We start from the raw sequence: 26,500 nt of genomic DNA, 5'->3' as shown, positions 1-26,500 counted from the left end.
ACAGGGAAGTCTGGGCTTCTTGCTTGGGCTGCTGCCCCCACGATCCAACTTCGGATAAGCGGAAGAAGATGGATGGATACTTCTTATTTAATAAACTGTATTAATATCTTACTATATATATGTTTTCTGAAAAAAATTGCTCTATTCACTAAAAAAATACGGCAGTAAACTAAATTTATTGAATTATTTACTGAAAAATAATGAGGAAAAAGGTACATTATTGAAATACGTGGGGAAAAGGGTATTTACCTTCCCAATAATGTATTATTTACTAAAATATTCTTTAAAAAATAGGCTTTATTTAATAATACAATGGGAGAGCAACCACATCTTGAGAAAGAAACATTATTAAATATTTGTATGAAATATGAAAAAATAAATAAAAATAAAACACAAATATATTTATTTTTCAGTGATTTTTTTTGGTGTATATATATATCCAAATATTTATATATATATATACACACACATTTATATATATATATATATATATATATATATATATATATATATATAATTTCAGGAAAAAAAAAAAGTTTTTTTCTATTTGGATAGGGATTTATGTACTGAGACATTGTGGCACAAATAGTCATTATTTTGAGGAAAAATGTAGATTATTGAAAATGTTGTAAAAAAAAAAAAGATTTGCTAAAAATTACGTTAAAATTATGAGAAAAATAAGCATCGTTAACAGAAAAAAATTAGAAAAATTGAGGAAAGCTAAGTAATATTGACAGAAAAAGTATGACAAGGAAAAGACAAAAGGAAATTTACTGAAAAACAATGGGAAATAACTTGTGTTAAACAATAAAAAAGTGTAATATCTATCCCTATTGGGAAAAAGGGGTATTATTTTCCCACCAAAATGTTATTTACTGAAACATTTGATAGAAAATTAGGCTTAATTAACTTTATTTATTAAAGTTAACTAAAGTTTGGGAAGCATCAACATCGTCATAAAAATAAGCATTATTTGATAAAAAAATAATGAATAAAATGTTGTTTTTTTTCTAAATACAAAAATAATTATTTACGTAACTGTTAGGGCAGGGGTCGGCAACCCAAAATGTTGAAAGAGCCATATTGGACCAAAAATACAAAAACAAATCTGTCTGGAGCCGCAAAAAATTAAAAGCCATATTACATACAGATAGTGTGTCATGGAATTAAGAGGACTTAAAGGAAACTAAATGACCTGAAATATAGCTACAAATGAGGCATAATGATGCAATGTGTACATATAGCTAGCCTAAATAGCCTGTTAGCATCGATTAGCTTGCAGTCATGCAGTGACCAAATATGTCTGATTAGCACTCCACACAAGTCAATAACATCAACAAAACTCACCTTTCATGCACAACCTTAAAAGTTTGGTGGATAAAATGAGACAGAAAAATAAGTGGCATAATACACGTCCCAGAAAGTCGAAGAAAGTTATATATGTAAACAAACTACGGTGAGTTCAAGGACCGCCAAAATTAGTAGGACAAAACGGCGCTCGCCAAATACTCGAATCAGTGAAGCATGTTTAATATAAACAGTGTGCTTTGTAACAATTAGGGAGGTTTGTGTCATGTTTGTCCTCCTACAGAAACCATATCAAAACAAAAATAGATTTTTTTCCCCTCATCTTTTTCCATTTTTCATACAATTTTTGAAAAAGCTACAGAGAGCCACTAGGGCGGCGCTAAAGAGCCGCGGGTTGCCGACCCCTGTGTTAGGGGAAATGTCCATGATTTGCATTCCCCTTGTGTATTTCCTTTGTGGAATGAATAGTCATAATATTGAGGAAAAAATTATTGAACATTTGGTAAAACTTTTTTGCTGAAATTTAAATGAAAAATGAAAAATACGCATAATCAACAAATTTTTTTTTTTAGGAATATTCAGTAATATTTACTGGAAAAAATTGGGCCAATGAAAAGACAAAATGTTGCAATAGAAAATCTTGTGGATGTTTTTAGACAAAGCTCACCAGAACGGCTGAGGTGTATTGTTCCAGCCTGTTGTCGATCTTCGATACCACAGGAGTGAGAGACGTCTTCACCGTGCTGTTGTAAAGCAAAACAATAACAATAAAAAGAACAGAAAAACACAAACCATTATTTTCATCTACTGCACATCCTATTCAGATCAATGTGTACTGCGGTGTTTTTACAGGCACTAAAAAGCTTGTCTATTGATCTAAAAGAATGATTTTTCTTTGGTACCTTTTCTGTGCTGACTTGTTGAGAAACTCTGCTCGCTCTCCGATCTGTTAAGAAAACGTCCAGAGAGCCGTCAGCAAAACAAGATGAAGTTGTGTTTCAGTAATAACACTTCGGTTGAAGGCGGATTGTTCCCACACACAAAAAAACAACCGCAGTGGACTGTGGGAACCTCACGGGATTGTTCATCATGTATATTTTAGCAAAAGGCTAAAAAGGGATGCACGCACACGCACATTCAAACACACGTGTGCACACACGCACATACAAAATCAACTTAAGGGACAAACATTTGCACAATTGCACAAAAGTTTCTCTCTTTTCTTCCTCCTTTGCGTTGCCATCGATGGGATGTGTGTGTTCCCAAAATACCCGTGGACAGGAAATTCCCCATTCTCAGACGCATTTTTAACAGCTGCGGCCATGCGAAGGCAGTTACAGTAATCCTGTTTATCCTAATGACTTTCCTGCGTCCTCGCAGAATGCGTCCCACAATGCACGTCTGCAGCATGTTATCCGCCGTCCACCTTTTGACTGAAATATTGGCAACAAATTAAGACTTTTTACTCAAAATGTAGGGGGAAGTAATCATCCTTTACCCAAAAAATAGCATTATTTGCTGAAAAAGAAACCAGCAGCATCATAAAAAAATCATTAAGTAATTCCCAATTATGGGAAAATGTGTTTTAATTTAAAAAAGGCAATGTTATGAAAATATTAACAATTGAATTATTTGCATGAAATTTGGGACAACTTCTACTGAAAATTAAAGTGGAAAATAAGCTCGGGGTGTACTGAAAATGTAGGGAATGGGTGAAAAAATGTGTTATTCGGTGTTATTTGGAGACGGCATGGCGCTGTTGGGGGAATGGCTGTGCCAGCAACCTGAGGGTTCCTGGTTCAATCCCCACCTTGTACCAACCTCGTCACGTCCGTTGTGTCCTTGAGCAAGACACTTCACCCTTGCTCCTGATAGGTTGTGGTAAGGGCCTTGCATGGCAGCTCCTGCCATCAGTGTGTGAATGGGTGTGTGAATGGGTGAATGTGGAAAAAGTGTCAAGCGCTTTGAGTACCTTGAAGGTAGAAAAGTGCTATACAAGTATAACCCATTTACCATTTATTTACACCTGAAAATGTACTAATTTGTAAAAAAAAGTGTCAGTCTTTAAAAAGTTGGGGAAAATAGAATTTTTACACTGAAAAGTTGGGAATGCATTTAGACCATAAAAAACAAAATTCAGGGGAAATAGGTTTGGCATTATTTATCAATGTGCACTGTTTATTTAAAAATGTGTCATGATAGTTAGGGCTTTGGTCTTTATTTTACTGTCCTGGTGCTCTTCTTCCTGTTTGGTCTCTGTGCTTTGCAGCACCTTACCTGGCCTGCCAACACACCTGCTTCTCAATGTTAATTAGTTTTATTTGGTTTCACCTGGTCCCCGTCGTGCTGATTCATTATCTTCTCTATGCCAAAGTGTTCTGTTGCTTTCGGAGTTTCTGCTAGACCTGTTATTTTTCTTCCGCGTGGTGTGACACTTTGCCTACCTTCTCTGCATCCAGGGTTCATGCCAACAGCCGACATGCTGCATTGTTACAAAAGGGGCAATATATAATACACAATTATAAATAAATTGACTCAACAAAACAATATGCACTACTTGCATACACATTTTATATATTTCCTATATTAATATTTGCTAAAAATTAGGGGAAACTATAGTTTTATATATTAAACATTTGGGTGAATTTATGAACACATTTATTAAGTAAAAAATACACTTACTGAATAATTGTGGAATAATTGAATTATAACTATCAATATTAAATAACAATTATTAAATGATTTGTAAAAAAATATGGGGGACATCTTGATGCATTATTTGCATAAAATGTTGATTTACTTAAAATTTGCTGAAAATGGGGAACATAACTTATCAGCACATTTAAAACATTAATATGGAAAGAAAATGTATGAACAAATTTTTTCAATTATTAAATAAAAAATATGGAAAAAATAGACATTATTTACTGAATAATTAAATGATAACTATTAAACTATTACATTATTGTGTTGGAAATGTTGGGAGAAATTATGATGGATTATTCGCATAAAAGTTTTATATTTTTGAAATATTTAATCTTTCCTAAAATTAGCGTTGACTACTAAACGACAGGAATTTATGAACACATTTTTTTAAATTATTAATTTAAAAAGTAGGTAAAAATATATTTTTTGAACACTTATAAATTATTAATTAAAAAAGTAGGGAAAAGTAAACATTTACTGAATAAATAAATAACTACTACTACACTACTAAATTATTTTGTTGGAACATTTGGGGCTTTGCGCTGGTGGTGGGCGGACCTCTCTGTCAGCAATCATAACTCTGTGTTTGGATTGTTAGCTTCACGTCACGGGCAAACGATGGCAGTTGAGGAAAGAAGGGAAGTGTTTTTAATGCTTAACCTGTGGCCGCAACTTAATAATTTGTTTAAATGTGCACAAGTTGCTCTGCACCTTGTTGTGGCGTTTGTTTGTTTAGATGCGCAGGAGCATTTCCGGGTTTGCGGGGACAAGAGGGAGGATGCCTCGAGAGCGGTCGTGTTCCGGCGTTAAAATGTGGGTCACTTTACAGGAGAGAAGGGCACCAATGTAATTATGCATTTCTTTTTTCAAATATTTTCGGGAGCTACAGGCAACCAGCTGATCAACTGTCAGTCACCCGCTCACTCACTCTTACTTACTCTCACATAAGTCCACTGTCTTTCGGTCGCCCCCTGGTGGTTGGCTGACTGTTGGTTGTGAAAGTACTTCAACTGATATGCAGCAGAGTCTGCTTTTTAAATGTTAATATTGCCGATGATCACCCTCCTTTAATGGTAGCAGCCAAAATTGTGATCACAATTAACATTTGTATTAATACAGGATTTCCCATTAATGTGATTGAATGTTAACGCCACACTTTGAAAATAAGGGCTTTTTTTTCTTTTTTTTTTACTTGAAAAGGAATTATTGTAGCCCCCAGAAGAAACCACAGTCTAACGCTATGTTTAACTTTTATTACCAATCTTATAAAAACAAACGACAGCACAATTCAAACAGGTTTTACTTCCTGTGTAAACACTTTCGTCACGTGAGTCCTTTCAGGCAAGGACACTGGGTTTGGAAACTTGACATCAAATCCAAACCACACAAACATAAAACATTAACATTAGCTGGTCGTTACAGTATGATTTGACATACATAGCTTATTTTTTGCGCACTACTGACAAGTGATCTACCGAAAACTTGACCACCGAAATAAGACCAAAAACCGTGCTACCGAAACCGGATGTAAACAAAACGCACGCCATTGTGACTGTCTGGAGCGTTGTCAGCATGTCTGCGTTGTGGATGTGATTTGTATATTATTCGCAGATAGCCATCTACAAAATGTGCAAATATTAGGAAGACAGTGGCGGGTTAAAAAGAGGTTAAGCAATAATAGTTACTATTAAAAAGAGAAAGTCCAACTAGAGCAACAGCACCATGCAAGTGTGACATCATGCTCGCTGCAGCGCTCTTCTTTAGGCAGGGACATTGAGGGAAGGAATTTAAGAGTCTCTAAACACGAGTACAATTTATGAAAACACTAGAAGAAGATGCTAGATTTGTCTACATACACACGCACGCACGCACGCACGCACGCACGCACGCACGCACGCACACGCACACGCACACGCATATACATACATATAAATACATATATACACACATATATATGTATACATATATACATATTTATATATATATCTATTACATGTATACATATATACAATAAAATGACTAACAAAAAAGTAGAGAAAAATATATTTTTATGTACACATTTTTTGAAATGATTACTTATAAAGTAGGGGAAAATAGACATTATTTACTGATTACTTATGGAATAATTAAATTATAACTATTAAACTATTAACATTTTGAAATTACTGAAAAAATGAAGTTAGTGAGTGCTGCTTGAACGTTGATAATGTGTATAAGAAAACCTCCTTTAAAGTGTGCCACACACAAACATCGCAATGCAACATTAAACAACGATACTTACAGCAGATCTTATTAGTTTTCAGTAGCTCCTCAGAAACAAGAGAATATCATATCTACTAGTGTCTTACACACCTTTAAAGTCAAGCGTCAAAAGGAAAAACACACACGATTGTACCTACGGTAAACATGATAACGTAGTTAAGCTGCACGTGGTTGTTGCATGTCACACAAAGAGGAAAATGAAAGTTATTGTTTAAGTTAGTGGACTGTGGATAAAAAACTGACCTTGAGGGAGGAGCCTCGAGGGCTGACACACTTGAAGAGTTTGTCCTCGCTGTCCAACGGGTCTTCCACTTTTTGTCTCTTCTCCGCTGCCTCCGCCCTCCTTCGCTCAATCTCCTCCTTCATCTTCCTCTTCTCCTCCTGGACCAACACACATCAACACACACGTATTTAGTGTACAGGGAAATGTGTGCGTGTGTGTTCCAAAAGAGACATCCAAGCAATTAGTATATGGACCATTTGAACATGTATTCATAAAAAGAGGACGCTGCTTGGCGTTTCTGAGCCGCCTCGTCTTGCTTAATTAGTGTTTCTTTATCCCTCGGCCATCTTTTAATTACAAACCAAAAGGCCTCATTAACATCACACAAGATGAGCAAGAAGAGTGTGCACCACAGCCGCAGCCAACAAAGTCTAACCAGTCGGGGTAACGAGGAGAAGAAGAATGTGTGTGTGTGTGTGATGATAACATTATGATGTGGTGACTGCTAAAGAACAAGATACACTTTGTTACAGCAAAGAAAAGACAACAATATGTGCTTTCATTGTCATAAAACAATATTTCATGGGATTCTCCAGAAAACAATTCAATATTAAAAAAGTTTTATCTTTTGACTTTTTCATGGCATTTGTTTCACAGCTTCTTCTTTTCTCAGGGTTTAGTCAGTCAACAATGTTTGAAAATTTTCTGTACAATTTCAAGAAAAGATGCCAAATTATCTACTTATTCATTTTTTTTAAATGCACATTTTCCTGCTTTTTCTAAAAAAAAAAAAATCTAAATCTGCCAGATCTTCCAGCAAATGCAAATTTTTGCTAATCATTGACAGTTTGTTTTGTATCGAATGCACACAGCCTCAATTAAAACACATTTTTATAATTTGGCTCTATTATTTACAAAAATAAAGCACGTTACTACACCTGTTACCTACATTTTCGGGAGTGAATGCAGCCTGTCCTTAAATGTTCCTATGCAATTTTTTCCTAATTTGTCTATTTTTTTTAATTAAATAATGCAAATTGTTCAAAATGTTGTCCTACATTTTAAGTAAATAATGCAATTTATTTTCCATTATTTGCAATGAAATAATGCAAATTTTATAAATTATTTTCCCAATTTTGTCAGAATTGGATGCACATTGTTTGTGCTAAATAATGCATTTCTCAAAAAAATACCAAATTATCCACTTAATAATAATTTTACATTTTTTGCCATGTTTATTTATTTTAAATAAATAAAAATGTTCCCAATTTTGAATTTTTTTTAGGTAAATGAGCGCTGTTTTCTAATTTTGTCACAAATATTTTCATCATAGTTGCACACAAATGTTCCCTATGTATTTCCATATTCATTAATAGTACGATTGATAATATGACAGAAGTAATAACAATGAAAGGATTATGTTGAGAGCTAATCTAAAGCACTGAACTCACTTCCTATTGAAGTGGCCCATGTAAATCCACTATTCAGACCAGTTGTCTCCTCAGTGAACTGTGGTCGCCATGGTAACGTTGCCCCCCCACCCCCAGAGGCAATAGAAGAGTTATTAAAGTGTTGTGAAAGAAAGTCAAGAAAAGGTGAGTTTGCCTCCAGGAGAGAAGAAGAGATTCTTACCTCCTCTTTGGCCTTCTTGTCAGTCTCTTCCTGCTTCTTCTGCCTCTCCTCCTCCTCCAGCACCTTCCTCCTCTCTTCACGCTTCCTCTTCAGCTCCTCCAATTCGGCCTCCGCCTCTTGCTGCTTCTGCCGCCTGCGCTCAAACTCCTCGTTCTCGGCGTCGTCGCGGCGACGCTTCAGCTCCTCCAGCTTGCGTTCGGCCTCCAGGCGGGCGGCCGTGTCGTCTTCATCCTGCTCGTCGGCCGCCGATGCCTCAGGTGAACGCACGCTGCCTCGGCTGCGGAAGGACGGTGAGACGCTCTTGACACCTACTCGTATTTCAACTGTCTGAACATTTCAACTGAGAGGATTTAAACAAGACGCAAAACAAGATCTGCAAACACTTTTAAAGCTCAAGTTACTTCTGATCTCAGGTTTCACTTTAGGCTTAGTGACCACAGTCTACTAAAACAACTAGTTTGCTTAAAATCTACTTTTACAACACTTTCGGCAACTGCACATTTTTCCAATAGTTCCAACATTTCTTTAGTAAATAATGCATATTCTTTCAGTAAATAATTTTTTTTTTTTCCAAATGTTCCGAGATTTTTAGTAAGTTTTCTCAGTTTTTATTTTTAAAATGTATTATAACCGGTAAACAATTAAATGTGTTAGTTCTACTTTTTTTTCCCAAATGTTGCGGTATATTTAGTAAGTTTTCTCCTGTTTTTTATTTTAATTTTATTTCATTTATTATTTCCGGTAAATAATTAAAAAGATCATAGTTCTACATTTTGAAGTCAATAATGCACCTTTGTCTATAATTTACCCCTATTTTTATTGGTTTAAAATTAAATAATGCAATTAAAAGAATATGTAAATCAGAATCAGAATCAGAATCAGAATCAGCTTTATTGTCATTACGCAAGGTAACGAGATTGAGGCCATTCCATACAGTGCGATGTGTGCATGCTAGAAAAACAATGTGCAAATATGTAAAAATTTAAAAAAAAAATAATGCATATTTTCTTAAATGTTCCCTAGTATTTCATTCAATAATGTACATTTGAAACTTTTGCAATACATAATAAATGTCTTTCCTCAAATTTGCTGTAATTTTTCAGTGAAAATCCACAATTTTTAAATATTTCATTATTTTAAATGTTTAATTTAATAAAGCATTTTTGTCAGATATTCCCCAAAAATGTATTAATAAAAAAAATATTTTACCTGATTTCTAAGTACAGTAAATAATGAATTTCTCCCCACAAATATTCCATTAATTAAAAGCACATTTTGTCAAAATGTAGTAAATCACACATTTTTCTTAAATTTTAATACACAATATATTTTTTTCCCAATAAACAATGCATTTTTTTGCTCAAATGTAAGTTCCATTATTTCTTAATAAAACATTCAAAAGCTTGTGTTCTTAGTTCCCAACATTTAAAGTTAATGTTTTTTTCTATAATTGTGTCATATTTTCAATTATTCAGTTTTTTTAATTTTTCAGTTTTCTTAATTTTTCAATTAAAATAATCTGTAAACAGTGCACATTTCTCTCTAATGTTTACGTATTTTTTCATTAAATAATGTAATTCGATTTCCTAAATATTTCCCTAATTTACTAATATTTTATTTTAGCCTCAAATTTCTTGAATTATTCAGTCAGTAATACTTGAAGCATTTATTTATATCAACATTTCCCCAAATATTTGTATTTATTAAAATACATTATTTTGTCAAATGCTTCCCTTTTTCAAATGTTTTGTAATTAAATATGCACGTTTGCCTCAAAATCTCCATAATTTTTAACGAAGAATTTCGAGCAAGTTTTGCTAAAAGAAAAAATTAAACAAAGCATTCTTTTTCTAAGATTTCGGAAAAAAATTTCAGTGAGTAACCATTTTTCTTAAATTTTCAAAAAAATATAATGGAAAAATTCACAAAAAAAAGTTTTTCTCTAATGGTGTAATGGTTCCCCTTGAATATATTACATACCTGCCAACTTTTGAAATCAGAAAAACCTAGTAGCCAGGGTCCAGGGGCCGCAGGCCCCGGTAGGTCCAGGACAAAGTCCTGGTGGGGTTCAGGCTTCGCCCCCCGACGCAAAATGATTATTAGCATTCAGACAGGTTAAAATGTTGCTAAAACCATCACTTTTCTATCAGTCACAGTGACTTTTCAAAACAAAAATATTACAGCAAAAATCATATGGGTTGATTGATATGTTTATTCTGTAAGCTAACTTCAATAGTTTGAAATTATTTTGACAGTTAATGCCAGTTATCCTGTCAACCTTTCACAAGACTTCAATTTGTTAATTGAAAGTATAAACAGTATAAACACTTTTTACAGTAAACAAATGGTAAAACAGTACTAAACAATTCCATTAAAAAAAAAAATTGGTGTCATTATTAACTTTCTGTCCAAGCTTGTATAATCTACTGCCTTGTTCAAAATATTCTGTGCCTAAAATTCACATTTCTATCACAATTATCATACTGTAAACATGGTAAGCTAACTTCATTAAAATGAATAGTCCTGTCAATAGCATGGAATTACAATTCAAATGTAGTTTTTTTGTAAGCCTTTCAAAATAATTAAAAATATGAAAAATTAATGAAAATTAATTTAAGCCATCAGACACTTGAAAAGTGGCACATCACATCTCTAATGTAATCATTTGAACTTTTCAACAGAAATAGCACTGCAAAAATATTAAGGACATACTTCTGTATTTTGGTAGTTATGCTGTCAACATTTAACAAGATTTCTTCAACTTGGACTTGAAAGCATAAATAGTATAAACACTTTTAACAGTATAACAGTACTAAACAATTCCAATAGATAACATTGGTGTCATTACCTTTTTGTGGCTAAAATCCGAAAAACGTTGAAAGTTTTCCACTTGTATCGCTAGCAACGGCATTAGACTTGTGTTTTTTTGTCCCAACGTGGTCTTTTACATCGCTAATTCCTCCGTGTCCGATCGAAAAATCTTGTCTGCACAAGGTGCAATTCGCGTAGTTTTCACCGTTTTTGGAACGGATAATTATTCCCGGATAGGCTTTTGAATATTCGTCACGGAATGACTGCAGTTTTCTTTTCGGTTTAAGACTCGTATGCGATTTTTCTCCGGCTGATTCCATGATCGTTCGCTCGTTTGGAAACAATGACAACAGGTGCCTCGTGCTTGGCAGCGGTGCTATAAATAGCCTCGCGGAATGGCTCGATAGGAAGTTACGGGAAGCAGGTCGAATGTCATTGTTGTTACGCGATTTCGTGAATAAAACTTAAAAAATTTTTTTTTTTTTAATGAATGAAAAACCGTATTTTTTATCACTGCAACCGTAACCCGGAATAGGTTGATGAAAACCGTACTAATTACGGGAAAACCGGAGTAGTTGGCAGGTATGATATTAGTAATGTTTCAGTAAATAATGCACATTTTTCTAAACAAACGCTGCACACACCTTTAGCAATAGTTACTTTTCATCTCAGGTTTCATGCTCAAGGCTTGATGACCCGAGTCTACAAAAAGAACTTGCTTATAATCTGATTCAGATCTGCCTTTCAATTATTTGTTGACGCCTATGGCAATACTCGCACGCCTTGATAGTGTCCTGGCCTGCAGTTTCACATTAAAGTGTTGTTCCCCTTGCCTACTTTAAAAGGTGAGAGTGGTTTTAGTTGACCTTGGTGTAGAAAATTGCAGCGCAACTCATATGAAACGCATTAATCATGCATTAATCTGCTTTCCCTGTCACAATTTACACACTATATTAAATATCACTGTTGTTTTCAGCAAACATTTCATGCATCTTTTATGAGGAGCCATAGTTGGTACCTGAGTGTCCTCTCGAGGTTCCTGTGCTGTTTGGGAATGGCCGCCTCGTCCTCCTCCTCCTCCTCTTCTTCCTCGTGCAGACCCCCATTCTGCTTCCTCTGCTCCTCGCGAACCTCCAGGCTCCTGCTCGCCTCATTCAGCTGCAACCACAAACATGCACACAAAGACAAGCAAGAAGCGTAAAAGTCAGTACGGAGGAAAGAGAAGAAGGGGTCTTGGAATGAAGTGACACAGAACATCACATTACACGCTGTTAACTCCAGCAGTACTCGTCAAGATCACCACAAAAGTGAAGTATTTGGATTACAGTACCATGAGACCAAATATTGGCCCCAAGATAAGACTACAAGTATGTAAAAGTCGCCTCATATCCTTGACTTGATTTATACGCGCAAAAGTACAGATGCGTGTCAGAGCTTTTCTTATTGTCACTCACAAACACTTGATAGGGAGAGATGCAGGTTTGGGGAAAAAAGTGTCTGAAAAGGTTGTTAACAAGTTAGTAAACAATCGGGGACTTATGCTAATTTTAGGATAATGTGATTTCCCTAAATTCCAGACAATAATTTGCTACTTTTTTCCTACACTTTGAACCGTGCAAGACGGAGCGGTTAATTTATGGATTTTTCTTCGCTGGCGGCTAGAATAAAAATAATTTTATAAAAACCAAAACGAAAAAACAAAAAAAACAAGCAATAACACAGTGTAGCGCCATCTTTTGGACGAGTTCGCTCATTGCAGTTGATGCAATGTCCTTCCAATTACCGAAAATGCTTTTTTGTTTTTTTCCCCAAGCCAAGTGTCGTTTAGTCTTCTAGCCGTCTATATCGTTTCTACTCCTATACATTCTTCATCATTACTCCTTCATTCATCACATTCTTCAAATACTAGCTACTAAAAAAAGCATGTGTATTTCAGTTAAAGGAGTTTATGGAACAGTCCGGATGATGAACTGAAAGGAAGCACATCAATTAAAATATTCAAAAAGAAGTATAAATCACATATAGACAATTGTATAAGGTGCGTTAAGATCACACACCTGAATATTACCGGTAGTATAAAACCTGCCTACAATATAATGCATCAATAACGACGTAAGGGATGGTAAAATACTTATGTAATTATTATTTTGTACTACAACTATCACGCATATTGATGATGTAGTGATGGTAAAGATACTCTGAATTCCATATTTCTTTTCTTTTCTATCATTTTATTACAATAAATATTTTCCATAATTATGCATTAATAATTGATATAAGTGATTAAGTTGAAAATGTTAAAATTAACTGAACTCCAAGCAATGTTTGCAAGTTTTACAATATAACAAACGGTTCCAAGCAATGTTTGCAAGTTTTACAATATAACAAACGGTTTAAACTTACAAAACCATCCTATGTGCTGCCTCTATGACTGTTTTCATGGATATTTGTACGTGCTATTGTAATGCAATTACACAAGCTTCATTATCATACGCTAGCTTTGTTAGCATTAGCTAATATGCTAAAACACTTATGATTGTCTGTACTAGTATTATTAACATACAAAGGCATTATTTTTGTATTGTTTTAGTTTCACAAATTCCTCAGTTCATTCACCAACACGACCCCGTGGACTTTTTGAGTCTGTTAAACTGATTGGAGAGCTAGCTTCCGCTGCTAGTGGGTCCATGACGATGACTTTTGTTTTGTTTGATAAGCCGTTTTACTGCCATGGCACAGACACTGTTTGGAAACAAGGTAGGTAATTAAACATTTACAGAATCTTACTGTGTAAATAACTAATTTCGCAATGTATTAATCTGCAGCTTATAGTCCAGTGCGGCTAATATATGGGGAAAAAAAAGGTTTTCTCAAAATTTAATGGATACGACTTATATCCCGCTGCGTATAGTCCGGAAAATACAGCATCAAACTTTTATTACATATCGATATTTACAAATTTACTGACTTAAAAACATGATTTTAAAACATCAAGCTAATAAAATGGGTCTTGTTTTATATTTGAGTAAATACAGGCTACATAAATAGCAAATTATGAATATATTCAGTATTAGGGGTGCTGGGAAAAATATTTTCATCCGAATTGTGATTCTAATTTATTCTAATTCAGAATTGATTCACAATTTCCAATAATTTTATTTTATTTTTTTAAATAAAATTGACTTTTTGTAGGCCATATACGCGCCTACTCGCTTGCACATATGCGTCAGCAGAGAATGTTTTGTAGCCTGTAACGTGTATGGAATATGTTTTATATTAAATTTTTATACCAAATAATAAATAGCAAAAATTGGTTTCAATTGAAAATCGTCCCATCGTCACCCGAAGAATCGGAATTAAATTGAAGTGTGAGTTGTATAACGGTACACTGTTTATATACTGATATAACAGAATATATATTTGTAACATTATTGCATGTATCTTTAAATGTGTGTTTGGATTTGTCATAACAACTTAACACAATTTAAAGATACATGCAGTCATGTTACAAATATTTATTCTTATTATTTCCTATTTATCGGAAAAAACAAGAAAAAATTGAGATGCAATTTTCTAAGTGTTTCGTTAATAATACATTAATGTTAGTGATGTAATTAAAGGTTTACATCTTTAAGATGACTCCAAATTAAACTAATTAACTAATTAAACTACACATTTGGTAAAGAGAAATGAGAATTTGCAAATTATATAATGTATCACATGTAAATGAATGCATGTTTAAATTAATACCATACCATTTTGATACAGGGCTTATGATTATTTGGTGTACCTAATAGGAACAATTTTTTTTAAATGTCTTTGTGTTGCAATGGTTCTTCTCAGTGACTGATGAGCATGCGGAGTAAAAGTCAGTGTGATGTAACAGCAAGTAGGTGGAAGACATGCAACAAAAAAAAAAACAAGCAGTGAAGTGTAGCATCAACAACCAGGCTGCAGACCACACAGTGACCACTGAAGACATCTGGGTAATCTCACCATCGATTCGCTCACATGTTTGAATAGTCAGAGATGGCGCCGAGATTTCCCAGAGTGCCTTTGTGCAGTGCTTGTGGTGGACACCTCTAGTCAAGAGTTAGATACCTGATTGTCCTGCGACTGCAGTATCTGACACACCTCTCTGTCCGCCTCACTGTCATTTCCCTGCACCGTACGCTCGCTCCCTGAGGTGGCGTCTACATAATCGCCCTCCGGTGCCTCTTCAGCCACTACGTCTGCTGACTCGGCCTGATTTGAACTGACTAGTGAATGACTTCCTTTCCCTGTGAGCTCCTATGAAACCAGGATCAATGGGGAACTTCATTATTTGAGTATTTCTACTTTAGCTTCCTCGCCTCATTCCTAGCAAAACATCATCACATTGTCAGTTATTCAGGCCTAAACATGCTCCAGTATTTCAGGTAATGATGCACATGTTCTCAAGGTTCCCAAATGTTTTCAACAAATACACATTTTTAAAAATATTTACCAAATTTTAATTACATCAACTAATGTACATTTTAATCCATAAAGAACATTGTCTCTAGTTTTCAGATTTTGCATGAATTTTTCTTTTTAAATCATTTTGTCCCAATAGTTACCACAATTTGTCAAAAAATAATTCACTTTTTCCCAACTGTTATGTTGGAAAAATGTCTACAATACTGGACTTTTAAAAACAACAACATAATAAATAAAATCCACAATATAAAACAAATAATACACAAAGCACATTTTGATTGCTAGTGGTACTATGCCTGCTTTTTTCTCGAACTTAGAGAGTAAAAATGTAATGTTTTCCTAAATTTGTTAGGAAATAATACACATTTTTCAGAATTTTCCAGTACATAATGCACATTTAAATGAATAAAATACACAATATAATAAATACATAAAGCACATTTTAATGATAGTGGTAATATTGCCCTTTTGAACCTTTTTGACTAAATAATTAAATATTTTCCTAAATTTGCCAGGAAATATTGCACATTTTTCAGAATTTTCCAGTGAATAATGCACATTTAAAACTGAATCATTAAAGTGCTACTTTTTCAGTAAATAAAGCACATTTTAATCCATGAATAATGAAAATTTTCCCTGACTTTCTATATGTTTTTAGTAAATAATGCATACAAAAACATCCAGAAAACTTCCCAAATTTGTCAGGAAATAATGCAAATGTTTCCTAATTCTTCAGTAAACAAGGCACATTTAATTTTATGATGGTAATTGTTTCCTTGTTTTCAGATCTTTTTTGAGTAAACAATGCATTTAATTCTATATTAGTAATTTGTCAGCGTAAATAATGCAATTTTTTCAAATTCTTCAGTAAACTAAGGACATTTTATTTTATAATGGGATTTTTTTCCTTGTTTTAGATCTTTGAGTAAATAACGCATTTAATTCTATATTGGTAATTTTTCATAGTTATGAGATCTTTTTTTAGTAAATGTATTTATTTTCCTAATTCTTCAGTAAACTAAGCACATTTGAGTCCATAATGGCAATTTTTCGTAGTTTTCAGATCTTTTTCAGAGTAAATAATGCACATTTCACCAAATTTGTCAGTAAATAATGCACATTTGAAAAAAAAAATCTATAGCATAACTTTTCAAGTGTTTTAGCAAATAAAGCACATTTTAACCCTTAAGTAATAGGGTTAATAAAGACATTATTCTTAGTTTACCAATATTGTTCTGGAAATTATTATTGTCAATTTTTTTTTACTAACAATGCAGATTTTCCACACATTTTCTTTAAAAATTAAATGTTCCCTTAATGTGTTAGTAAATTACCGGTATGCTCATTTTCTTGATATTTTCGTAAATAATGCGCATTCTTCTGAAACATTTAAAAAAAAAAACAAGTCAAAATGTACATTTCTCCTATATTTTCAGCAAATGTACACATTTTTTCAGTAAAAAAATGTATTAATTTTACTGATATAATCTTCACAGCTAATGTATTAAATTATATGACACGTTGTCTTCCCTTTGGCTCGTTTAAAAGTGGAACATTAAGAAAATAAGGAACATATGGAAATAAAAACTAAATAAACAAGTCTCACCTCTTCTCTTAAGTAAGACCTTCTTGGTTTCTCGTCCATCACTCTCTCCTCATCAGGAGCAGCCTCTTCTTCCTCTCTCGTCACGACCACCACCTCCTTTTCCTCTTCTTCGCCGTGATGGTAACGGCTCCAAGAGGAGGACCTCCCATCCTCCACCACTTCCTGCTTTTTGCTCTTCTCTGCGGCGCCGCCGCCGCCGACGTCGTAGTCCCGCTGGCCTTCCGTCTCAGCGTCCAGCTGCGTCTGTCGCTCCAGCGCTTCCTTCAGGCGACGCTGGCGGCGCTCCTCTCTCTTGGCCATGCGCTCCAGTAGGGCTTGTTCTTCGTTATCGTCGTTGTTGCCTCCGTAGGAGCTGCTCACCGAGTCGCTTTCTGTAACACTGAGGAGGCAAAACACGTGAAAACAAGGCATAGGGGCTTCCAATGTGACACAGTCAGTCTACCCTAAGAACCTTGAAACACTGATGTTCTGCAGCACATTCTGTGGCATCTTCTGCTCTTTTAGTCCCTCACTGTCGAAACTCTGTCATCTGGGGAGAGCTCAAAGTAAAGCCGCTGCTCCTCCACATCGAGAGGAGCCAGATGAGGTGGTTCGGGCATCTGGTCAGGATGCCACCCGAACGCCTCCCTAGGGAGGCGTTTAGGGCACGTCCGACCGGTAGGAAGACCCAGGACACGTTGGGAAGACTATCTCTCCCGGCTGGCCTGGGAACGCCTCGGGATCCCCCGGGAGGAGCTGGACAAAGTGGCTGGGGAGAGGGAAGTCTTGGCTTCCCTGCTTAGGCTGCCGCCCCCGCGACCCGACCTCGGATAAGCGGAAGAAGATGGATGGATTGAGGTGCACCGGATTATAAGGCGCATTAAAGGAGTCAGACTATTATTATTTAAAAACATTTTTAAAACACTTCTTTGTGGTCTACATAACATGTAATGGTGGTTCTTTGGTCAAAATGTTTGTTTTACAGATCATCTTCAAGCCGTTTTCTGACAGTTTGTGGGCGGTCTTATTTACGTGGCTCACCTTCGGCAGCATTTTCTCCCCGTCATCTTTGTTGTAGCGTGCAAGGACGGGAGTGGAAGAAGTGTCAAAAGATGGAGCTGACTGTTTTAATGACATTCAGACTTTACTTCAATCAATAACGGAGCAGCATCTCCTCATCCGGAAACAACAACGCCGGAAATGTGTCCCGTGAAAAACCGTCCGACCGGAACTCTCTAATAACTAAAGTTCCTTGGGTGAATAGTGTAACTCACTACACCGGTATGTTTTAGCGCTTTCATGGCGAGTTTACTGACAAGATATAAGTAAGAACTTTACACTACTTTATATTAGAAATGGCAACAGCGGAGGATGAATGTCCCATAACAAGAAGATAGAGAAAAAGAAGAAGCTTATCGACTATGGTGTCGAGACGGACTACAAAGGCGGATGCGCACCATTTTTCAGGACTTATGCAGATCCAAAACACAGAAAAGTTGCTTTTGCACAATATTGCGAAACAAAATGCCAGATAATATGTCTTACCTTTTACACACACCATAATAATACTCATATGTTGAAGCACAAAACAATCCACCAAGCGGTGCGGCTTCATAGCTTACCAAAGCCGTACTTAAAACATTTTGATAGATTTGAGCGCCGTGTGTAGTCTTCTATATTTTCAATGGAACATATAAAATGTTGGTGTTGTTTACGTGAGTCATACTGCCATCATAGTGCAGTCTACACATATGTATTATGTTTGACTGCCATCTACTGGTCATACTTATCATTGCACTACGTACCAAATAAAATTGCTTCGAGGTCGGTAAGCAAAATCAGAATTATTCCGTACTAGGCGCACCGAGTTATAAGGCGCACTGTCGAGTTTTGAGTTAAAAAGGATTTTAAGTACGCCTTACGGAAAATACGGTACATTGATTTATTAACTGAGCAGGTTTGAAAAATATGATTTTCGTTATTATTTTCAAGCTGCTGCGGCCTTTCACGAAAGCAGCCTTTAAAAAGCACAAACACCTCTGAAAACAACACCAGAGTGCTGCTAAAGAAGTCAATGCTGAGCGAGCCAGCAGAAGACATGTCTGTGGCAAGGACCTGTCCATTCAGCCAAGTTTTCAGCCTCTGGCTCCATAGTCAGGTTGTCGCCACAGAAATGTTTGAATATAAACTACACTGAAAATAAATCAGGAAAAATAAAATGTTGGATTCCAGAATGGAAAGGATGAATTTCCTTGAAGATAGCAGCAGCAGGCTCTTAAAAAAAAAAGAAGAAGAAGCATCCTGCTCTTATGATGCGCTCATTGTCAGACGGCTGCAGGATGCACAAAAGGAAACCACTGAAGAGGCCTTTGTGTGTTGCAGCTCTGTTGCTATGACGACCAACACGGATGGCTGCTGTTGCGACAGTTAGCTTAGTTAGCTTGGTTCTACTGTAGAACGGGGACCTATGATGAATTTAGTCTTTTCTGATTTACAAACGTTTAAATGTTGGATAATGTAAAGCGTCAAAACATGAGGTTCATGCATTTAGCCGTGAGCTTGCAGGCAGTTTCTATTCTGATATCAGAGCGAGGCTGACTTATTTATTTAGACATTAGTAAAGCTCTCAATCAGAGGAAACACAAAAAAGGTGGAATTTTTATTTTATTTTAGTATAATAAAACATTTAGTGACATAAATGCAGATAAAAACAGCGGTTTTATGCAGAGTCTAAATCGATCGGCAAGTGTGCAAGTGTACCTAATGTTGTGACCGGGTGAATCCATTCAATTCAAACAACTTTATTAAACCCTGAAGGGGCAATTAATTTTGAGCAGCAGGTTGTCATAGTTCTTATAGCCTACATATGTCCAATAAATAGTCAACAATATACATATTATGTTTATGAAGTTTATTTTTGACAGTGTCTAGAAATAAAAGAAGAGGTGACGGCTTTAAAATATATTTAATATGGGTTTTCACAAGATTAATTATGATACTTTTGAAAAGGGAGGGGCTTGGTTTGAATTGCAATCTGGGAACGCCTACACAATCCTTAGTTTATTTAAAAAAGGTCTACAGACTAAGAAATATTACCATTATGGATCACAAGGGGGTTTAGTTACTTTAAATCAGGGGTGGTCATTACGTCGATCGCGATCTACCGGTCGATCTCGGAGGGTGTGTCAGTCGATCACCAGCCAGCCATTAAAAAAATAGTCCTAAAAATGAGCGATCATAAATCTTCACTATGACGTCACTTTCGTCACTTGATTGACATTCACGGCACCCGAGGGTCTTCTGAGATGACGCTGGCTGCTGCCAGCTCATTAAAATTACCGACTGGAAGGCGAGAAACACTTTATTTCAACAAACTCTGGCGCCGTAACTGTCGTCAAAACTCCAAAAACCGACTGCACAGTTGCACAATAAAAGCGCTTCTTCATCCTGCCTGCGCTACCAAAATAAGAGTCTCAAAAAGCTGGCGTGCACAAGCTAGCAAGCTACGGAGTTTGCCGACAATGTATTTCTTGTAAAGTGTATACAAAGGAGTACGGAAGCTGGATAAATAAAATGCCAAAAACCAACCACTTTCATGTGGTATTGGACAGAAAGGAGGACTTTTTTTCTCCTCCATTCGAAAATGCGGACCTTATCAGCACTACTGTCTGATTCCAATCAATGCAAGTCATCACAATCAGGTAATACACCAACTTATATTCTTGTCTTCATGAAAGAAATGAATCTATATGTGTTAAACATGCTTGTATTATCTCTAAACACTTTTAACTTATTAACAATATTAACTATATGTGTTAAACATGCTTGTATTATCTTTAAACACCTTTAACTTATTAACAATATCAACTATATGTGTTAAACATGCTTGTATTATCTTTAAACACCTTTAACTTATTACCAATATTAACTATAAGTGTTAAACATGCTTGTATTATCTTTAAACACCTTTAACTTGTTAACAATATTAACTATGTGTTAAACATTCTTGTATTACCATTAAACACCTTTAATTTATTAACAATATTAACTATATGTGTTAAACATGCTTGCATTATCACTAAACACCTTTAACTTAACAATATTAACTATATGTGTTAAACATGCTTGTATTATCATTATTCACCTTTAACTTGTTAACAATATTAACTATATGTATTAAACAAACTTGTATTTTCATTAAACACCTTTAATTTATTAACAATATTAACTATATGTGTTAAACATGCTTGTATTATCATTAAACACCTTTAACTTGTTAACAAAAACATATGTTTCATAAATAAGTAAATATAAATTATATATATGAATGAGGTAGATCCCCACGACTTGATCAATTGAAAAGTAGCTCGCCTGCAGAAAAAGTGTGAGCACCCCTGCTTTAAATTGTAGGCAAAAAAAACAAAGAAGTTAATCTTAAGTGCAATATTTAATTTTTTTTTTTAGATAATTGTTGATAATGATTAAAAAAATGTGCATTATTTACTAAAAACAAAACAAACAAAAAAAGTCTATTATGGAATTAAATGTGCTTGTGATATAACATTTAAAAAAAAAAGGGTTATAGAAGTGACTGCAGAGCAAAATTTACACCAAAGCATAACCAATACATATTATAGACCACAATGAAGTGTTTTACATGTAGATTAAAATTGTTTTAAGTCCTCTTCAAGCTCTTCTGGTCGATTGTAATTGTTGTGGTTTTAAAGAGCAACTACAGTTAGAGTAGTCAGTGTACAGCACCATAACACACAATGATCAGTGTCTGAAAGGCTGGTGAGTACCAAATCTTGGTACTCACTTCTGTTGTCTAATTGCTCTGTAATTTTCACTAGCTGTGCATCTATATACGCTGCACACTGACTACTCTATTACGATACTATCAGTCACCTGTGGCTGTTGGTGAGGACCAGACTGTCAGGCTGGCCGCTCGACTCCTCGAGCTCCCTGCTCCTCAGCCTCTCCTGGCGGGCCCGGCGCCGCCTCTCGCGGGCCGCCTCCTCCTCGTCATCGTCATTCCTGGACATCCTAGAAAAAGAAGAGTCAAGGAAGTTATAAGCAGTTAAAAAGGGTTTTACGGGAGAGAAGATACATCCAAAGTGCTGTTTTTTTTCCGGCCACCTGACATCCATGCAGTCCTGATCTACGTCAGCCCGACTGACCTTTCCGCTGAGCCAGCGGCCGGGCTACCTTTGTCTTTGAGCCGGAGCAGCCGGGAGTGCCGTTACTTGTTAATTGCAACATACGAGTTAAAGCCGCTTTGGGTTTATGTGAGGTTTTTGTGGCACGTCGTCAACAACAGAATCCCCTCCCTCTATCACGTCTCTTCCCCTTCCTATGAGGAACGTTGTCAAAACAAGGGAGATGAATCTGTTAACACCCAAGCATGACATCACTATTGGAGGAAAGTATTGGGATGCCCACAGGACGGAGTAGTCTTTAATATACACCTCATGGCGATGGGATTTATGGCTCTTTAAAGGGAGTGTTTTTTTTTAATCAAGGAAACAATCACTAGTATCAGAATAATGTAATTTACACAAATATTAACTCTATCTGTATTATTCTGAAATATATATTTGTATTTTGTTGTGTTTTCATTGTAAACTTTCCATTAGGGGGTGCCATATTTCCATGCTTTGGTAGTGACATTATGAGTTTGAATTTCCCTATCATCTAAAAAAAATGTGTAGGATTTTACCAATACAGAAAAAAATACAAAAATAAGTAAGAATAAAATGCAATATTGGAATGATGTATAAATAATACTACAATAAAAATGTGATTATGGTGTTTGTACACTTGAACAACAACCCTATGGAATAATTAAATGTGAATCCATATACATTTAATAACAATTTAATAGAATAATAAATAATTGAAACAGTATTTGTATTTCTATATTTTTTATGTAAAAAAAAAAAAATTTTGTTAATAAAAAATGAATCCAAATGCAGCTAAATTTCCTTTCCTTTTCATTTTACAGTCCAGTTGCCAGTAGGGTGGCACGCACATGCTGACACTAAACTTCCATCCATCCACCCATTTTCTACCGTTTGTCCTTCTCGGGGTCGTGGGAGCCTATAGGCGAGGGCGGACCTACGTCACTTCCGCCTGCCAATCCCCTAGCAACCGTCGCCATATTGAATTCGTTGAAAACAAACCAGCTCACAGCGAACACAGCATTGACAGAAAAGGCATTTAACGAGGTTTCACGGCATTTTAAACTGTTCTAAATGGCGTATGATTATGTAAATAGTCTTTCCAGTGAGGCTAGGTTAAGATACGAGTTCAAATGTTCTGTAGTCGGATTAAACGACTGCCCTTACCGCCTTCCAGCAGATGCGTGGATTGATAATCCTACACAATGGCCGGACATGGAATTTGGAAATCTTTATGTCTACCTCACAAGCGCACCAGGTCGGTTGTTAGCTTCGGTTGTTATATAACGAATAAATCACATAAAAATTGTTAAATCACCCAAGGTATGTTGATAAATGATAATAAGGATTACACGGTGGCTACCAGTATCTGTATATTTATTATATCTGTAGAGAGCTCATTCAAATTCAGTTCAGTATTATGATTTATTATTTGCTGAATTACTGTTCCTTTTTTTAACTGAATTATTGATTTAAAATTACAGGCGTTTTCACTCATCAGGCCATGAAGGCATACAAAATCACTGGAAGCTCATCGTTACTTCACAGCTGGATTTGTTCAAGTTGTGGTTAAGAAGGTGGATTTTTGTTCCTTATATTTACCAGAAACGAAGTGATCCGAACACACGACCCGGGATTTTGGGGGACTCCAGTGAGAACCGTCCTCGTTTTCCCGGTGTAAAGCTGCGAGCCATTTGTCTCGTCTCTGTGGGCTTTTAGCACGCTTTGGCAGAACAAAATAAGACCTTTGTTTTCCCTGTTTCCAGTTGTGGTTTGCACAACCAAAAACAACACAGTTTTTTGGCATTTTGGAGGCAGAATGACGGGTTTAATCAGCGCAGGTCGACAGGTTAAAGAGTAATGGCGACGGTTTGTTTTCAACGCCAGTCAGGTTGCTATGGCTCGAAGAACCCGTATGTAGCTCAGTTGCCCGGATGTCGGCGCTGCCCCATAACTTTTTGAGCTATGTCGTTATCTAAGGATATAATGATACAATGGTATTAAGGATAACCCGCGGTAAATCTCGCTGGTTAGTATTATCGCTTTAAAATAAAATATCGTAAAAAAAAACGTGATTCATTACCGTACTTTGATGAACTGACAAACCGGTGACACTGCTCATTTACTGGAGAATCAAGCTAGCGCTAGCCACCTAGCCAGCTTCAAGGCTAACATAAATACAAAAGTTAATAAACGTCCTTCCCTATTCAGAAATGACACAATCTACAGTAAACTTGCATTAATACAATGTTGTCTGAACAACTTAGATATTCAATTGTACAAATTAACACAACATGCTGAACTCGCTTAGAAGAGGGTAACAATCTATACTCACAGGGTTAAGACTACAACAGGAAGTGATGTCACAAACGGGAAATGATGTCACATAAAAAAATCAGTTAAAAAACCCCATTAAAAACCTTTACAAAAAATTAAGAAGATAAACATATTTAAACACTGAAATAAAAATAACATGGCTCCTAAATAACTACAACAATATTTCATGTTTCTCCTGCTAAGTATTTTGGGTGTCTTTGTATCATACTTGCCAACCTTGAGACCTCCGATTTTGGGAGGTGGGGGCGTGGTTAAGAGGGGAGGAGTATATTTACAGCTAGATTTCACCAAGTATTTCATATACTGTATATATATATATATATATATATATATATATATATATATATATATATATAAGAAATACTTGATGAAATACTAAGTCAAGTATTTCATATATATATATATATATATATATATATATATATATATATATATATATATATATATATATATATATATATATATATGTATGTGTGGGGAAAAAAATCACAAGACTACTTCATCTCTACAGGCCTGTTTCATGAGGGGGTTCCCTCAATCATCAGGAGATTTTAAAATCTCCTGATGATTGAGGCTAAACGGGGAGGAGTATATTTACAGCTAGAATTTACCAAGTCAAGTATTTCCTATATATATATATATATATCAAGTCAAGTATTTCCTATATATATATATATATATATATATATATATATATATGTATGTGTGGGAAAAAAAATCACAAGACTATTTCATCTCATATATTGCGCTCTACTACGGTATCGAGCTCTATTTTTTGGATAACCTTATTAAGACATATATATATATATACATGTATATATATATATATATATATAGGAAATACTTGACGTTCAGTGATATCTAGCTATATATATATATATATATATGTATATATATATATATACATATATAAAATAAATACTTGAATTTCAGTGTTCATTTATTTACACATATACACACACATAACACTCATCTACTCATTGTTGAGTTAAGGGTTGAATTGTCCATCCTTGTTCTATCTGTCACTATTTTTCGAACCATGCTGAACACCCTCTCTGAGCATTGATGTGTGGCACGCACAAAAGTGCTTTCATCAAATGCACTAGATGGCAGTATCGTCCTGTTTAAGAGTGTCACAACATTGCTGTTTACAGCAGACGAACTGCTTTACGGTATACAAAAAAGTGACTGCTGTTGTTGTGTGTTGTTGCCACGCTGGGAGGACGTTAATTAAACTGCCTAAAAATAAACCCACATAAGAAACCAAGAACTCGCCCTCCATCATTCTATAGTTATAACGTGATTGGGCAGGTACGCTTTTTTATATTGTGGAGGACCTGAGTCCGCCTGAATTTCGGGAGATTTTCGGGAGAAAATTTGTCCCGGGAGGTTTTCGGGAGAGGCGCTGAATTTCGGGAGTCTCCCGGAAAATCCGGGAGGGTTGGCAAGTATGCTGGAAACACTCTGTGGAAACGCTCCCCACCCACACTACTTGGTGCCTCGTCTGAGCTGCTGTGACTTACATTACCATAGTAACTAATTAGATTACCATCGTAACTAATTAGATTACCATAGTAACTAGTACATCATGCAAAAGCGCAGATTCCAACCATTGAAATACCTTATATTAGGGGTGTGGGAAAAAAATCGATTCGAATTCTAATCGCGATTCTCACGTTGTGCGATTCAGAATCGATTCTCATTTTTAAAAAATCAATTTTTTTTAAATTTTTTAAAATTATTTTTAAATTTTAATTTTTAATTTTTTAATTAATCAATCCAACAAAACAATACACAGCAATACCATAACAATGCAATCCAATTCCAAAACCAAACCCGACCAAGCAACACTCAGAACTGCAATAAACAGAGCAATTGAGAGGAGACACAAACACGACACAGAACAAACCAAAAGTAGTGAAACAAAAATTAATATTATCAACAATTTCAACATAGCAGTGATTAAAAATCCCTCATTGACATTATCATTAGACATTT

General features: G+C 35.4%; 1 protein-coding gene across 11 annotated transcripts in view; it reads right to left on the bottom strand.

Annotated features, from left to right (window-relative positions):
* Window positions 1-26,500, bottom strand: part of cald1a (caldesmon 1a) — a 301,218-nt gene that overhangs the window by 10,994 nt on the left and 263,724 nt on the right. For 5 of the 11 annotated variants that reach the window (XR_009815330.2, XM_061961386.1, XM_061961384.1 and 2 more), the window contains exons 3-10: window positions 21,894-22,031; window positions 17,007-17,385; window positions 15,044-15,232; window positions 11,961-12,100; window positions 8,132-8,408; window positions 6,520-6,657; window positions 2,211-2,254; window positions 1,976-2,051 (exon numbers count right to left, since the gene is read on the bottom strand). Coding sequence is in view for 10 of the 11 variants with exons in the window: in XM_061961386.1 (XP_061817370.1) it covers window positions 1,976-2,051; window positions 2,211-2,254; window positions 6,520-6,657; window positions 8,132-8,408; window positions 11,961-12,100; window positions 15,044-15,232; window positions 17,007-17,385; window positions 21,894-22,031 (1,381 nt within the window). In the remaining variant the exon portion in view is untranslated. Of the gene's footprint in view, window positions 1-1,975; window positions 2,052-2,210; window positions 2,255-6,519; window positions 6,658-8,131; window positions 8,409-11,960; window positions 12,101-15,043; window positions 15,233-17,006; window positions 17,386-21,893; window positions 22,032-22,124; window positions 22,151-23,767; window positions 23,941-24,248; window positions 24,440-24,500; window positions 24,537-26,500 lie in introns of those variants that run through there. The other 6 variants (XM_061961393.1, XM_061961392.2, XM_061961385.1 and 3 more) reach the window with 6 other exon arrangements.

Source organism: Nerophis lumbriciformis, linkage group LG05, assembly GCF_033978685.3.
Source record: "Nerophis lumbriciformis linkage group LG05, RoL_Nlum_v2.1, whole genome shotgun sequence".
NCBI classification, from domain to species: Eukaryota; Metazoa; Chordata; class Actinopteri; order Syngnathiformes; family Syngnathidae; genus Nerophis; species Nerophis lumbriciformis.
Note: the sequence above shows the minus strand (reverse complement) of the source record. Positions and strands in the feature narration are given on the sequence as shown.